This window comes from Clarias gariepinus, chromosome 3 (assembly GCF_024256425.1).
Source record: "Clarias gariepinus isolate MV-2021 ecotype Netherlands chromosome 3, CGAR_prim_01v2, whole genome shotgun sequence".
NCBI classification, from domain to species: Eukaryota; Metazoa; Chordata; class Actinopteri; order Siluriformes; family Clariidae; genus Clarias; species Clarias gariepinus.
The window spans coordinates 23363132-23381434 of record NC_071102.1 but is presented as its reverse complement, the minus strand read 5'-3'; the positions used below and the strand labels follow the sequence as shown (position 1 = coordinate 23381434).

General features: G+C 39.3%; 1 protein-coding gene across 1 annotated transcript in view; it reads right to left on the bottom strand.

Moving 5' to 3' along the window:
- Positions 1 to 18303, bottom strand: part of csmd3b (CUB and Sushi multiple domains 3b) — a 553034-nt gene that overhangs the window by 30394 nt on the left and 504337 nt on the right. The window contains exons 57-59 of the mRNA XM_053491539.1: positions 7934 to 8116; positions 2989 to 3165; positions 1029 to 1208 (exon numbers count right to left, since the gene is read on the bottom strand). Coding sequence (XP_053347514.1) covers positions 1029 to 1208; positions 2989 to 3165; positions 7934 to 8116 — 540 coding nt within the window. The remainder of the gene's footprint in view (positions 1 to 1028; positions 1209 to 2988; positions 3166 to 7933; positions 8117 to 18303) is intronic.

Genomic DNA, 18303 nt, shown 5'->3' with positions numbered 1-18303 from the left:
TCAACATTAAAAAAGATTCCTGCATCAACATATTTAAATTATACCTAAAGCTATCCTAAAATCATCATCAGACTTATCTGTGTTTGTTTGTGCCACAGTGAAATGCAAGATTATAATACTGTATGTATATATTATATATTAATCGTATTACTGGTCGGTTTAATAGAAAAGCTTTAAAAGTTTTTTAATGGTGGGCTGTTTTCAATGGCTCCAAATGAATCAGTTATATAATTTAAATGGGTTCAATTTATGCACTATTTGCTACCATGCCACGTTGTAAATGATCAGACGCCATAATGTTTACCATTTAAGAGGAAAGAAGCTGCTTCTGCTTTTCCGAATAAATAAGACAACTTTATAATGGCATTCAAGGCCAGCGCCTTTTGCAGACTTTAGGAAATCAATGACCAATTGCACATGGAATTTTATATCGCTGGCAGAAAAGACCCGTTTAATTCAATTTCGGGTTCCCGATGCAGTAACGATGGCATTCATTTTGTCTCCTTCACAACAACTGCCAGGGGTCTGCAATGAATTGACTGGTAACTCATATTCCCAACGAAAGGAACAACATGTATGGTCGGTAGCAAATATAAATTTATTTTCCTAGCATTTCTGTTTTATTTCAGTAATAATGTGTTGTGAAATTTCAGCGTTTGCGTAATTTTCTACAGTGAAGTGATCGTTTTGGAAGTGGTTCCCTTTTTCACGCCACAGTTAACACATCCATCAGAGAGCAACCAAAAGTGCACTACAGATACGCACTCTACGAGGAACATCTGCTAGCGCTCAGGGCAGTGGTATCCAGATGTGCAGAGCCTGTAGTGCTAATCTAATGTGCTGGAGCTTCATTTCCCAAACATGAAAAAAACGCTGTTAAAACGCTTTGCTCTACTTAAATAAGCAAAAAAAAAAAAAAAAAAGGGTTAGCTAACAATAAATCAATGCTAAACGCCATTTGCAGACATTTGGACGACATATTCTACTAAAAATATATACATTTGTCTGCAGTTTAATTCAGCTGTTACCTTTGCAGAAGGGCACTGGGGCACTCCAGGTGCCGTTCCCAGTGCAGGTGATAGTCGAAAAGCCTTCTGCTTCCATGGTGTATCCAGGCTGGCATGCAAAGGTGACATTTTGTCCAATGGTGAAGTCTTCACCATACCTTACCCCATTGGCTGGCACACCAGGTTCACCGCAGTTAATCACTGTTGGAGGAAAAAAACTCGGTCAGTAAACCAAACTATTAAGGTTACAGTAATCAGCATTGATTCATTTTAAAACGGTTAAAACAGCCAAACATGAGAGCCCATGTGAGAAAACTTTGACTATGCCCGAGACTCATAGCAATTCATTACAGATTATAAGATCAGGGCTGCTTCTATTCAAACAGGGGGTCTGAGATGTAATAGGAAGCATTTCATGGCAATTTCGTCTAGCTCTCCGGCGCAGCAAGCAACATGACTTGAACTATGGAAACAAAGCTGGAGGAGTCACATTTACAAATCATTTTAAACAACCCATTTTATGCGGCAACGGAGATAACGCTGGGAACCCTGACTCTTTTATTCAAAATGGCAGATTTCACTATTATGTGCGGAAATCAATATCAGTGAGCAGGCACTTTCTCATGCATATCCCTGAGGTTTAACTTAGAATCAATTCTGCAGATCTTCTACAATTACCGTGGCCTCCAATTGAAAAATAATGAGAAGAAAGGTGGGGTAACTAGAATAATGTGAGAAAGAGTCTGGCACTTCTGGAGGGCCTGCAAGGAAATTCTTTCCACGCTTGGCACTTTTACATGGCTGACAAAATCTCATGCGTAAAATTTAACTATTGATTTATTGGTGGGGGTGGGGTTGATTGGGGGGGGGGGGGGGGGGCATTATTTATTCCACAGCACTAAGATCCATACATTATGTGTTCTTTAAAAAAAAAAAAAAAACAGTTGTAAAATTATGGTTTAAGATCCATCAGTAGAGTTGGTCATAAACATGTCAGCTGATCATAAGAAATTGCCAACACAAAATGCTAATGTGACTCCTCCTTTAGACAAAGCCATTCATCACGGCCCTGGGCCTGCTGGGTAAATGTGTAAAACAGCATCAATCAGAACTGCTTTGCGCTGCCTCCACTTTATCCAGTAGTAGCGTAGAGAGTTAAGGCTTCAGTGGTTTTAGGGATGCAATCAGGACTGATGATGCTAGCTTTATGATCAGTTCCTTCTCAAAAGCTGGATGGACTTCAATGCCTGCTTTTCATTATTTCCTCTCATTCATCACAAAGACAACTCGTGCACAGACTAATACATTCACTTCTATGATTTTAACCGGCGAAAGTTCTTTATGAAGACTTCTTAGGACCGATATTTCATCTTAGTTTTAAGGAAATTCAACCTGGACGAATTTCAAAAGGAACCTCGAGGCATGAATTTAATCAAGCTGTCTTCCAGCCTAAGAAGTGAGACACGGACTTGGAGACTACAGAGAGTACCGGGATCCTCGGCAGCCTCGCTATGGAAGATGGAAGCGATCAATTCTTTTATCTGAGTCTTTCTGTGCACATGAATGTTCAGCTCCTTTCCTCATATCTTATGAACTCATCTAACCTCACCTGACCTTACCTACTGTTATATTTTATCACTCTGACCTAGGCTTACGTCCATGAATCACTTTAATACAATTTCTCCCCATCACAGGAACTTCAATTATTCCTTTAATGCCGTCCATATTTAAATTTTATGAAGCCTGAGTCTTGAATCCCTCAAAGGCATAAGGAATTTCAGGACAGCTTTTATCTTTCAATCAACAAAAGAAAAAGTGAAATTCTCTCCCGATAGGTCAATAAAGACTCACCTGTAATATTTCATGGTTATGAACTAGGAATACATTTTCATCACTGAACCAGAATCAAGTTCTTCATAGGAAAATACGGTCAAACCACAGGCTCAAAACATTTCTTTCTTAATCTGAAATTCCTACTCACTGGAGCAGTTGGGCGCAGTGCCGGACCACGTGCCGTTGGCCTGGCATTGGCGTGCGCTGGAGCCACTTAGCAGGTAGCCTTCCATGCATGAGTAGATAACCGAGTGGGAGAAGGTAGTGCCATCCAGCCGGTAAACTCTGCCATTACTGGGAGTTCCAGGGTTGCCACACTGCACCGCTGTTACATAAAAAACATCATTCGGAAAGGTCAGGGGCCACAGGAAAACCAGAAAACACAGTGAAGCTGTTAAGATGAGCAGAGTGTCTCTGATTTTATATATCCAGGGATTAAAGCAGCACTTGTTACCCGGGAAAACAGAATATTTTTTATATAGAGAGTATCATTATTATCAATTTGTTGATTAAGCTTTAAAAAAACGGAGACATAAATGAGTACTGAAATAGGATTGTTTTAGCAGTCAAATATGACAGTATCATTTACGGCCTTGGCAAAAAAGAACAAAAAACAAAAAAATGGCACACAGTTTAACCACATTTAGCTTTGATTGCCATCAGACACAGGCATAATCCGGAACTGATAACCTGGTGATTCAGTACATTCAGGTTGTCAGCTGACTTCATTTTATTGCCACATAACGTTACTGAGTCTAGACCTGAGCAACTAAAGCAACCCCAGATCATAACACTGCCTCGAGAGGCTTGTACAGTGGACACTATGCATGATTGTTTCATGCACTTCCCTTCTTAACCTGACACGCCCATCACGCTGGAATAGGCTCAATCTGGACTCATCAGATCACATGACCTTTTTCCATTGCTCCAAAGTCTAATCTTAATGTCCCCTAAAAAATTTAAGCCTTTCCCTCACTGATTAGCCTCAATAAGTGGTTTTCTTACTGCAGTACAAATAATTAGTCTCTTGTTGCATACAGTGTTGCATTGCGTGTTTTTTGTATACAGAATAAATAATGAGTGCGGAATAGACGTTAAGTGAGTAAGTGACACATGAGTAAAAATATCACCAAAAAAAGAAATGAAACCAATTAGTCTAATCTAGCATATTGCCAAAATTTTGTAACACAGCACCCCATTAATCACTGCAGAAATTTGGATTAATTTAACAATACGCCTTTCCCGATTTCATTACTCGACATTTTATAAAAAAAACACTCGATTCAGCACATCCTATTATTTCACAGTCGTTTCTTTCCATTGTGCGCTGACAGTTAATTGTGTGCACAACTTCATGCGGACATGTGACGGTAAATCCAGAAGAGTACGTTGTAATGTGCGCACGGGATGTAAGCTATTTTATAAGCTGACAAAGCATTCATCTGCCGCACTTACAGCTTACTTTATGTAAGCGCAGTTAATCATTTTACCCATAAAAAAAGTCTCCCGCTCAAATGCGCTCTCCTCTGATGTCCTCTGTGTGGGAAAATAAAGAGACTTGACAAAGAGGATACCATTACTCAATGAATAGTCTCATATTTATGTATTTAATCTTGTACTTAATTGTATTTTTGAGTGCATTCACAGGGCCCAAAAATATATATATTGTGGTTATATCACACTTATACAGAGTCCTGATGGGTCGTAAGAATCAGAGAATCAGCGTTGTAAGCAAGATTGGGAATAAAGTTATGGGAATTAGTGAAATATCAGATCTCCGCTTTCTGAGAAACATGTCAAGGTACATGAATTAATTAATTATTCACCTACAGACATAAAATCGGTGAACATATTTAAAATAATTTTTGGCAGGATATGGAAAGGCTATTTAAATAGGTGGTGCTGAAAATCTAAGCAGCATACAGTATGTGCGTATTACTATACATGCATGCATCTTTATCTCTTATTATTATTATTATTATTATATTTTAACCAGTGCAATTGAAGAAATCCTCAAAGACAGCGTTCTCAACACCACTCACTTCTTGCACCCTTGAATGCCAGTAAACTCAAATTACGTTTTTCTTGTTTTCCATAAACTCTTATTTTTGCGCAACTTCTATGCAATTTTGTTTTCATGCCATTTTGCTAGCTCCGGGTCATCTAATAGATTAGTTCTCACAGACAGAACAAACCAACAGGGTGTATTGGGTGCCAGAAGGTTATTACAACACACACGCACACACACAATCACACACACACACACACACACACACACAAATAAAAAATATTCAGACATGATGGCGATGTTGCAAAACTAAATGCGTTCAGGCAAGAGCAGAGAAAGCGAATTCAGTCGGGGCCTATAAGAGTGTGTTTGTGTTGTGGAGAGATTTGTGATGAAATTCAGGCCGCAAGCTATATAGCGTGTTTGATTTCAGGACTGTGGTCCCTTCTGACGCGATATACGCCCTACCAGCCAAATTAAAACAACAGGGCATTACTGATCAAGTCAGGCTTTCTGCAAATGCAAAAGCCTGTGGCTACACCGTCTCTCTGGTGTGCATGTGCTTTAGATTAAACCTGGAGCTGAACGGAGTAGACAGGGCCACACAGGGAAGACGAAAAAATGGCTACAGAGAGACAGAGAGGGAGAGAGAGAAAGGCAGGGGGAGCTCTAGCTCATCTTGTTAAGATGTTGCTCCCCTTTGGGCCTTGGAGTTAACAATCTGTACACCTATTCAAGCGCTGCACCAAACTGCTGAAAAGACACAAGAATGGATCAGTCAGCCGTTATAGCAGCTTGTCACGACACACTCACTGTACTGTATGACAAGCATTGCCTTTGGCTTCCCGTGACACACTGACCATTGTGTGTCCTTCGTGAGTGTCACTTTGCAGCAGGGGACCGGATTTGAGCTCGACCTCCACCAAACCCCGCATCCGCCCCAATTACGTACTGTTTTAGAGAACATGCTTCTGCTGAGAACAGTTTCTTGGGTAATAGACCTTCTTCAGCGTACAGTGCTTGAGTATACAATACTGTATGTGGCCTCTTATTACACGACACGAGGAGGAAGGCCACGAGAGCAGATGTGCAGGCATCAGGGCAGGTCACCCGCAAGTTCGTCAGGCAGCAATGTAAAGAAGGAGTGAAATTGCTTGAAATGAAACGAATCGGGCCACCAAGTTGAGGACTGAAATGTGAACAATCATTTGACAATAGAATAATAATAATAAAATGACAAGGCTTCCATCCAGAGGTGGACTATGCTGTAGTTGTGTAGTACATTGTTACAGTACTTGATTATTCTCTTGACATATTTATATTCTCCTTCAGTACTATTTAATATGAATATGTACACTTCTACTTAATTACATTTTCAAGCAAAAAAAAAAAAAGATATAGATCGTCAAAGTACTCTTGACAAATCTTGAAGGTCTCTCCTTCTCCCACCCAGTCAATGATTGTAATTAATCGTTATTCAGTGGTACAGTACCTCGACATCCAATGCACTTACAGCATACTAGCGAACAAACCATGCTGAAATCTAACGTATGACATAGCATTATGGGTCCCGAGAATGTTATCAAGGACGGTAGCGAGAAGAAAAAGGGAAACGCTTTCAGTTTTGTTTTTAAAGCAACCGGTGCCAAGAGGAATCATAAATTAAGGTTTATGTCTATTTACTTCATTTTCATGTCTTTTCTAAATGTTCTGATTGGTTTTATATGCAAAAATATAATTATAGTGTTGGAAATTAGTGATATTGGTAATATGTTTTGGGTGGCTGGAACGGATTATCTTTATTTACATTATTTCCTATGGGACAATACGTTTCACGATCTGAAATTTTGCCTTTAGAACTCGCCCAATCATCCAGAGGTTGCGAGTTTGATTCCTGGGTGATGCTGTAACCTCTTGCAGCTGGAGGTCCAGAGAGAGCTAATGCTCCCACATTAATGACGGCTCAACAGCCAATCAGGGGCGTCTTTGAGCTCACGCATGTGGAAGGAGCGAATAGCGCTGTCCTCTAAGTGTGTTACACCGCCCCCAATAGTGCATGAGTTAGCAGTTCGAAAAGATGCGGTCGGTTGCCATCACGTGGTTCGGACGAAACACGTAATAGTCTTCTGCCTTCTGACTGTGTGGTAGTAGTAGCCTTAATGTGGGAGCCCCCTAGTGACGGGGAGGACTTAGACACGACTAAATTAGGGGGAAAATGGGGGGGGGGAGGGGACTTGTATGCCAAGGTACCACTGTAAATAGTTTAATGGCTCAGTTTAATACTCATTCATTTAACTTCAGCATCTCATCAATGTAGAAACTCAACAACTGTGAAAATCTGTCACTGGCTGTGACCATCACATCAATATTAGCCCTATAACTGTGTACGTTTGAATTTGGCCAACTCACTGGAGTGCAAATAGGAAAGATAGAAAATGAAGCATCGCCCTAGAAGACATGAACTCCATCTAATTTAAGGAAAGTTTAGCAATTTGCTAAGATGACATGGCAATATTTAACCAAATATAGATGTATGGCTTAGAGCCATACCACTCTAAAAGCAGCCTCGTCCGATCTCATTTTATATTGAAAGCTAAGCAGGGTTGGACATGGTTACAGATATGAACGGCAGAGGTTCAAGCCCCAGCACAATCATTAGATAGAAATAACTTCAGTTTGCTGTCTGTTGTCTGTTCACTTTTGTGCCATCATATCACATGCGGTTTTATATCGGATATTCAAGTCTTCCAAGTATTTCTTCTTTTGGGAGAAACAAAAACAACGTGGACATTTCACATAGTAGTACGCACCCTTGATGGCATTATGTGTTCTTAAGAAATGTGCCTAATACGCTTGTAAATATGATTGAAATATGAACTAAATCGGATCATGGATAAAACAGAATATTTATTCCACTTTCCTTTGCGTTTCACCGCCATGGTATAGTAACATGAGAAAAGATATAAAAAAAAAGCACCATGTGTGCTTGTGTTACACCCTAAAAACTGTGAATATATAGTAAAGTTGTAAGTTGATTAAAGTGGTGGAGCTTGCAAATCACACACTCGAGATGTAATCTGCTTACGTTTGCAGGAAGGCTGAGTTCCAGACCAGGTGCCATTGGGTAAGCACGTCCTCTCGGAGGAGCCGAAGAGCACGTAGCCGGTGGAACAGCTGAAGTGCACCTTGCTGCGGATCCGAAAATCGCTCTCCTCCCTGGTCCCGTGAGAGGGCACACCTGGATCTCCGCACGTCCCTGACGAATCACCTGTACAGGAAACAAAACAAGGTGTTAGAGAGAATGAATAAGCATAGAAATTGGTATAAAATGAATGCAACAGAATAATGTAGAGTATTTAGAAGTAGAAAAAGAGGAAAAGGAGATGACAACATGTAGTTTTAAATAAAGGTGAATGACAGCCTTTTGGTCTATGTGTTTGTTCTCTATTGTGACATTGTGGCTGAAATTGGAGGACGCACTATCCCCTTAGACCACCCAACATCTCTGTGAGTATCTGTGACTGTGTGAGCCAGTACCCTGCAGCTTTACCTTCTCGCCCGTGTTAGAGATTCATCCATCATCACGGGTACAACCCAGTGCACATGCACAGCCAAAAACTCAACATATTCCCAATAAAACTTAACACGCTGGAGCTGCAGGAGGAACCTATTCCTGCTCGGAAAGACGACTTGGTCTTTACAGTTTGACAAATGCACGATGCGGGGACATAAAGTCACCCAGGGATATGATAAAACCCTGCTAAAGCATTAGACATAGTTGGGAGAACCTCAGCAACAATGTGGCACAAGGGTTTAAAGGTAAATACAGCATGTATTTTGAGCTCAACCTTGGTACTAAACGGCCCTCACATATCAGTTGAGTCAACGTGAGAAATGGCTCATGCCAGGGGACTAGTCCAGTTCCACTTCTTCCATAAATAAATCATCATTTATTTAAGAAAAGTGTATGGGGGGAGAAAAAAAAAAGACATTTCTTGATCTAATGTAGCAGTCAGGCCCGAGAGCAGGAGACCCAAGAGACAGATTAAAATAGTGGATATTAAAGGACTACAGGGTGTTCTTTTTTTGGGATTAATATATCAGACAGTTGGCTCGTCTGGCACCTGTACAAAAACTAGTTATATATTATTTTTTTTTCAATCTGATATACTTCATGTTGGATGTAGCAAGTGTGCATTATAACACTTAATATCTGGGACTGGACATGCATGCTGCTGTGAACCTGACTGGATGAAAAAACGTGAGAAAAACTCAAATATACATCAGAATTTTTTTTATAAATTCTGATACATAATATTAAACTTATTATAAAAATCCATCTATCCATCAACCCATCTAGGAACCTTGGTAGTCCAACTAGGTACCGTGGAGGCCAATGGTATTGGAGACCATTGTATTATTTCCATTTGTACCACTGTGGCAGGACTTCCGATTAACATTTACATGCGTGTTGACAGTTTGGGAACGCCAATTAGCCTAATCCGCATGTTTTTGGACTGTGGGAGGAAACCCTAAGAACTAGAGGAAACCCACCAAGCACAGGGGGAGAACATGCAAACTTAATGCACACAGACCCAACACGGGAAACGAACCCATTAAGCCACTGTGCCGCCATTATGAAAATGACTGACAACATATACAAGGGGGCGTTCGAGTCAATGTGGGACTTGTGATGAAATTTCTTGTGAATGATAGTGTGAAACCGTTTGACATTTACCAGCGATTTAAGGCACAGTGCGGTGATGAGACTTTTAGCCACGTAAAGGACTTGAACTATATTAGTATAGCAGGGGATTATATAGAGAAATAAAGGGAGTTTTTACTCTGAGAACTGTGTTCTATTTTTCTGCACAATCAACAGTCCTGGTTTGACTCGAACACAAAACTGACTCTGCATTATATAGCGATTATGGTGGACAGGCAGAAGGAAAAAAATACAATTGCCTTGCAACCATATTATCACTGGTTCATCCGTATCCGTCTCTGTCATCTTTGACCTTAGAATGACGATGCTTGATTGGTTATACAACAGAGTCTTGTAATGTGTGCCCTCATCATAACTCCACAGAGATGTCACCGTGTGATGGGCAAAGGAAAGCCAAATAAACTCAAACAAGCAGGGCATACTCGAAACGATACAAGGTACAAACGCTTTTTTTTTTTTTGTGCCAACAAGTTTGCTGGAGTGTGAAAGGAACCCCCCAAATAACCCTCCTTTTTCAGGTACAATTTATTTTAAAAAAGGTGCTTAAGTAAATTTAACTGAATAAATGTAGCACATTATGACCCACTTTTGGTAATGACGCTATTTTTAGAGGAAAAGAGCCAAAAAAAGGAGAAGCAACGAATCTCAAGCAGGGAACCTTATTTTCCCCCATCTTCATTTGGCAATTTGGTTGAAGGCATAGGAGCAAGAACAGAAATGTATCTGTAGGTGTTAAGGATGAGTCAGAATTTTCTGCAAATAGACAGCTCATTTGAGGCTGTCCAGTTAAAAAAAAAAAAAAAAAAAGTCATGCTGTGAATCCTTAGTACTGGAGAGAAAAATGATCAAATATCAGTCTCTGTGAATTCTGACTTCTTGCTCTGAAAAGTTAATGTTCAAGATAAAAATGCAAGATGTAGATTTAAAGGCTGCCAAAATGCTTCTTTAGTGCAGGCCAAATGTTACAAACTGTCCCTGTCCTTTTCTGCTCTTAGAGAACCTGATAAGGAAGTGAGTTTAAACACATCTGTCCTAAATATGCTGCAGATCATCAAAATTGAGTTTTACTCCATAGCTCCAGCTTACCATGTTATACCCTACAGGGATAATAACTAATATTACAATAGACTTTTAGTATAGTATGAATACTATAACTAATATTAATTTATAAATGATACAATATTATGTAAAAACTATAATGATATACTGAAAAAATGTCAAAATGTAATTTATATAAAAAATTAAAATAAAAAAAGTGTAGAAGTGAAATTCTAAATTGAAAAATGATAAATTATAAAATCTCTCGCAAGTTACATGAGACCCATTTTGTGACAACACTAATTTTAATTGTGGGCCGTGTTAATTGTGTCACGAGAAGAGTAAGCCAAATGTGTGGGTGTGTGTGTGTTACAGTACTGTATTATAGAATGCGTTCTTGAGTTTAACTCCTGTAGTGCTAGAGACAACAAACAGTATCTTCAACACACTGAAAGATGTCAGAAATGTGTGAGAAGTGTGTGTTTGTTTGATGGATCTCTTCAAATGTACAGTTTGTAAAAGAATAGACATTATACAGCGGTATCTCGACATACTGATCTGAACGCCCCGCCTTAAGAATTTTCTCCTTAAGAACTGTCATTTTGCAAGAAATTTGCCTCGGCATGCAAAGCACTTTGGGCATACAAGCGAACGAATCAGATCGAGGCGAACCTAAACTGTTTAAGTTATAAAGGCGAAGTCGAGGCGAACCTAAACTGTTTCTGCGTCAGTAGAAAGCCAGACGGAGCGAGTTTACATATATTTTTGGGAGAGATTTAGTGAAGACAGCACCATGGGTCCCAAGAATATGAGGCGCCGTATAGGGCTTAAATCAAACTTCACTCATGCACATACATATGAAACACTTGCATACACATATATGAAACACTCACACATACATACTGTATACACTACTAACTGCTCAAACAACTACTTATGAAATGCGCGCGCACATACATACATACTTTCCGCGCACATACATTCATACTTTCCGCGCACACACACACACACACACACACACATACATACTTTTCGCATACACACACACACATACATACTTTCCGCGCACACACACACATACATACTTTCCGCACACACACATACTGTACAAACTCTTCTCGCACATTCACCTATGAGATTCTCAGTGTAACCGGAAGGCATTTCAGTGTAACCGGAAGGCATTTCAGTGTAAAAGGAAGGCATTTCAGTGTAGACGGACTTGTCGCTATCCGCAGTAGAAAGCCAGACGGAGCGAGTTTACATATATTTTTGGGAGAGATTTAGTGAAGACAGCACCATGGGTCCCAAGAATATGAGGCGCCGTATAGGGCTTAAATCAAACTTCACTCATGCACATACATATGAAACACTTGCATACACATATATGAAACACTCACACATACATACTGTATACACTACTAACTGCTCAAACAACTACTTATGAAATGCGCGCGCACATACATACATACTTTCCGCGCACATACATTCATACTTTCCGCGCACACACACACACACACACACACACATACATACTTTTCGCATACACACACACACATACATACTTTCCGCGCACACACACACATACATACTTTCCGCACACACACATACTGTACAAACTCTTCTCGCACATTCACCTATGAGATTCTCAGTGTAACCGGAAGGCATTTCAGTGTAACCGGAAGGCATTTCAGTGTAAAAGGAAGGCATTTCAGTGTAGACGGACTTGTCGCTTCATTCTCCCTGAATGGTAGTACTGGTTTTTAAACAGCCTGCTGTTGGACAGTTTTTAAAGACGGAGTAGGACAGTATAATGATCATCACTGCTCAATCACATGGCGTATTCAGAACTGTCCACAAAATGTCTGAATATTTCAGCGGCAGAAAACGCAGGTGATGATTTTCAAAAAGAAAATTGAAGCACGGAATCTGTGGCTAATATGTCGGATCCTACAACAGAAACAAATACTGCTTTGTGAAATGTGTTTCCTCGCCTTCGCTAATATGAACAATAACTAACTCATCGGAATCCCACGGGACTCTGAATCGGAAATTCAAACATTGTTCCGACCCTCCATATCACCCACTTTTGTAGTGATAAATAAATCACTCGTTGTCTTCTAAACTGTCTATTAACGGTCTATTTAAGAAACGCTTCATACAGTATACATTGAAATTACTACACCCTACACCCTACACCCTACTCCCTGCGCAGGAAATGTCTGATAAAGGAACTTCACTCTACAAAATTCCACCATTCAGAACACCATGCAACATCACTTCTTCCTTGCGTTACCATGGTAACACAAGCACCTCGGATACCTGTCGCTGCTGCTGTGGAAATTTCACGCTACGGACATTAAATATAGAATATTTATTGAAACAAAAACTGATACCATAAGAAAATATATAATGTTTTAATTATTTATTTATTAATTTTTACAGATTACTAGCCTATATAATACGAATGGTTTCTTAATTAAATTAAAATGTAAATTATTGTGTCCTATTTATAATATGTCCTCGATAATAATTATAGTAAAAATATAAATTATTTTTCGAGTTAATTTTTTTCACACTCCAGCGATATATAATGACTTATAGGAAATTATCCATTCCCTTTTCCGCTAAACTGAAGATCCGTTGTTCACTCGGTCCCTACACCGCTACAGTTACGAATTTATTTCCGAATTTTTTTTCTTTCGTATTTCTTTTTTATTAATATTTATTTCTTTTTATATATTTTTTTTATTTTCTTTTTAAGGTCACTGGCAGTCGTACAAGCATTTCACTGCATATTGTACTGTGTATGACTGTGTATGTGACAAATAAATTTGAATTTGAATTTAAGTTCGCTTTGTGCGCGTGCACGGAAAGTATGTATGTGTGTGTGTGTGTGCGTGTGTGGAAAGTATTTATGTATGTGCGTGGAAAGTTTGTATGTATGTGCGCGTAAAGTATGTATGTATGTGCACGCACAGAAAGTATGTATGTGTGTGTGCGCGCATTTCATATGTAGTTGTTTGAGCAGTTAGTAGTATATATGTATGTGTGAGTGTTTCATATATGTGTATGCAAGTGTTTCATATGTGTGTGCATGAGTGAAGTTTGATTTAAGCCCTATACGGCGCCTCATACAAGAATGTTAGCAAAGACGGTATCGAGAAGAAAAGGGAGCTGCTTTCAGTTTGGTTTTTAAAGCAGCAGGTGCTATGAGAAATATGCAAAAAACCTTAAAACTGGACAATCCCATTCCTAAGTCTGTTTTTCAATCTTGGATCTTAGCTCACTTTAAAGACGTGTGTAGCTGTTATTTAGACTAGCTGCTCTTATTCACTGCTGCTCCACTGTTCACATTGTTCGTATATGTGTATGTATGTATGTATACAGTATGTATGTACTGTATATACACTGGAGATCAAAATTAGAGAACAATTTATAAACAATTGAACAATTCTGAAATACTGTCATCTTTACTGCTCAACAGTTAAAGGAGTTTTTGTCCTGTCTATACCATGCTACCAGAACACCTTTTCCACAAAATAACCAAGGCATTTCAACAAAAAACATTATTTTGCAGAAAACACACTGATTAAAAGTTAGAGTACAACAATGACTGTAGCATGGAAAAAGATTACAACAAAATTTTCTGAAGGTTACAACAGTCAGCAATTAGTAGGAGGTGTACAGGCCTCTGCTCTGAATGACTTCAGCACATCTGCAGCCACAGGACAACACTAGTCTCTCACGCTGCTCTGGTGTGACTTTGGTCCACTTTTCTTCCCGTCTCCTCCACTGTTCGGTGACTATAGTGGGTTTCTTGGCCATAACTTTGTCTGCAAAGATTTTCCAGAGGTTCTCTTTTGGGTTGAGATCAGGACTCTGGACAGGCCATGTCATTATTTCAATGTTTTCAGTTTTAGGGAACTGCTTTACCTGTTTTGCTGTGCGACATGGAGCATTGTCCTGCATGAACACTGCGGGCTGATTGGGTGATGAACGAAGGGAAGGAACTATATGTTGTTGAAGAAGGTTCTGATAAACATTTGCATTCACTCTGCCATGTAGCTGTATAAGAGGCCCAACTCATGCTGCAGAAAACATGCCCCAAACCATGACACTTTCTCCTTCAATTTTCACTGACTTCTTTACACACTTTGGGTTCAGTCTTTCTCCAGTTTGTCTTCCGTGGACGACCAGCCTTATTGGGGGACTTAAATGAGTTTGTGATGTTGTAAAGATCCAATATTCTTGAAATTACAGATTTTGAACGACCAATTTGTCTTGCTATGGCTGATAGGGTCATCCCTTTGGCCATTTGGACAACCTGCTGCCGGAGGCTTTCAGTCATTTTAGAACGACCCACCATCTTGCAAAATCTGTGAAACTGGAAGTTAGGCTGCCAGTTAAATAGGGGTTGACAGGTAATCAAGAAAATTAGCACCATGTGCCAGATTAACACCAATAACTGGGAGGTATCTGAAAGTGTTCTCTAATTTTGATCAACGTGTTTTATGCAAATTAATGTTTTTTTGTTGAAATGCCTTAGTTATTTTGTGGAAAAGGTGTTATGATAGCATGGTATAGACAGGACTAAAACTCCTTCAACTGTTGAGCAGTGAAGATGACATTATTTCAGAATTGTTTAATTGTTTATAAATTGTTCTCTAATTTTGATCTCCAGTGTATATGTATATACATATATTTGTATGTGTGTATATATGTATATACAGTGTACACTGATACTGTCATATTTGACCAAATAACCAAAACTTAATTGCACTAAGCATTAAAAAACAGATTACAAGCCATTCCATTTATTATACAGAAAAACTCTTACCACTAATTCCGCTGTGTGAATGTGAATAGTTGAGCGTTGTTAAGATTGATTAATACTTCTGCAAAGATGGATGTATATTTTTGTGCAAAGACACATAAAAAATGAGTTTATGTGTAATTATGGCTCACAGAGTTTCTGGTATTTCTCCAAGATCTCAGTTATACAGTACCAGTCAAAAGTTTAGATACACCTTGTAATTCCATGATCCTGATTTTTATTTCTATCTACACTGTAAAACAATCCAAAATCCATAATAATGTCCTTTGTACAGTTGATATTGAGATGTATCTCCTACTTCTGCTCTGTAAAGCTTCATAACGGCTCTAATCTGAGGTGCTGTTTGTTAATTGGTGATTTCTGAGGCTGGTGACTCTAAATGAACTTCTCCTTTACAGCAGATGTCAGTTTTGTTCTTGCTTTCCTGGGAAGGTCTTCATGAGAGCCAGTCTCATCATAGTGCTTGATCGGTTTTTGCAAACTTAACACAATACTGTTTATTCAAAAACTACGCCAGAAACGTTGACCTTCATGTCTTAAAATAACAAATGACTGTTGTTGTTGTTACTTAATTGTATAGTTCCATATGTGTTATACATAATTTTGAAATCTCCAGTATTTATCTTCATGCTATTGGTTTCCACTGCTATGCTGAAGACACACAGTTACACGTCTCAGTATTTCGAAAATAAATCACAAATAAAAAGGACTGAATTAGAAGGTGTGTCCAGACTTTTGACTAAAACGCTATATCATGAGTGTCAAAACACTATCTGTAGGAAGTAGCATTGGGGTTGGGATAAAACTCAACGCGGCGTGAAGGAAAAAGTTTAATTTGCATGCATAGAATGTTGCAAAGTCTATTCTTGCATAGTATAACCAACAAAATCTCTGAACTGTTCTCTCTGGAGTAGTGCATCCAAACTGTCCTGAGCAAGTGACTTTAAAAAAATACAGTTAGTGAATTATAGCTAGACTAGAAATGACATTGCAAAAGATTTAAAATCTTTTTTTTTTATTGAGGTTCTTATAAACTTGCACAAAGTTTAACTTTATGTAAAAAAAATAAATAAATAAAATGATGGGGAGAGAAAAATCACTTTGGCACGTTCTGTTTTAGAAAAATTATCAACAATCGCCCCATCATTATTTATTTTCCGAATGATACTCCATTAAGGACTGTACCGTGAGGTCAGAATGGATAACTTTTTCTATTTTCTGGTTCTAGCAACACTAACCTACAGTATAATACACTTGTTAATGCTACGTGTGAGTATTTTGCTAGATACCTATAAAGACCCGTAGCACAGTGATTTGGGAACTCTCTCTTTTTCTCAGCTTAGTAATAATTCTCCGCCGAGTTTGCAGCTGCTCTAATTGGGCCAAAGGTTGTTGAGGTGCGAGTGGGGTGAAAGTGAAGATGATTCTCCCACCAGCTGGATACAGACTCAGAGCCCTGCCGGTGTGCTGCTAATTGGGATTCTGGCTGCTCGGGGCACAGTGTAAATGACTGGAAGGAGAAGTGGAGAGGGTCAGCTCAGGCTGTCAGTGCATTGTGTTGCGAGAGAAGGGATGCTGTATGCTGAGACCTGTGGCTGGGTGGAAGCAATTAGAGTAAGCTGTTCACGTAATCAAATGCTCATAATGGCTTTGTTAATAATTACCTACAGACACAGCTGAATGCCTTCATGGATTACACACACACATAACTCATGGCCACGCAGTCACACAGCAGGTATGCCTTTATGCACTATACAGACATACTGTAGCAAGCCTGATTTTGTGCGTGTGTGTATGTGCATATGAATCCACACAGGAAAAGGAAGCTGTCCTGAGTCAGGCAGAAAGGAAAAAAACAACAACATGGTACTAAGGGGGCACAGTGGGAACTCAAGGAACCCCCAGGACACAAACAGAAAAGAAGGAAGAAGACAAAAGAAAGCGAATCAGAGAGTAGACTATTGATTTGTCTTTCTCTCCGTCTCTCTGTCACTTCCCCGGTCTGTTTCTGGGTCACAGGGCCCTTTGGGGGATTGGGAGGGACTGGGATGAGCCCCGTCTGCATTTTTTTCCTTTTATGGGTCACAGACACTTAATGAAGGTCTAAGGAACGAGTGGTGATCGGGTGATTCTGTGTCTGCGACCACAATCTAACCTAGAAGAATAGAGCCGTAATAGAAACGTTATTGGTGCTATTGAGGGAATAGAAGAGGGGGTGGGGAGAGAAGCGTGCGGTATAGGCCTCGGCAGAGCTACGAAGCTAACGGTCAAATCTTGACAGTACACCCCCGAGTCTTTTGCTATCTTTTTCAAACAGAGCTAGAACATTTCGGAGGAAAAAAAAAAGGCAACTCAAAGGCTATTTCTCAGTACATACATCCAAAAAGCATGGCTTAGACGCCTCCTCACCAAGCACTTACGGTAAATAAGCAGTGCATATTAAAAATGTGTTTTTGCAGTGCTAACTTCTCGCTAACAGGGTTAAGCTTGACTGTATTAAACAGTAAGACCCTGGTTTATTGATCTCACATGAGCATATGCTCCTGATCGAGACTACAAAGCAAGTCTTGCGGCCTGCTAAATGTAGATAAACATACAACTACTGAATGTAGACTTCTTTATTGGGTCTGGTGCACAGTTAATTCAGTTCATTAAATAAGATTTCAGTTATTTAAATTCATGCTCACAATTTACAAACGTTCTAATCAAAACTGTTGTTGCCATTTAGATAGATACCCAGTGGGGATTGAAATTCCGACATCACTAGCAAAATTGTTCTTACTCTGCATTTTTTTCTTGATTAATACAATAGTTTTTCATTACAAATGATTCCATGATTTGATGTTGCACAAATATA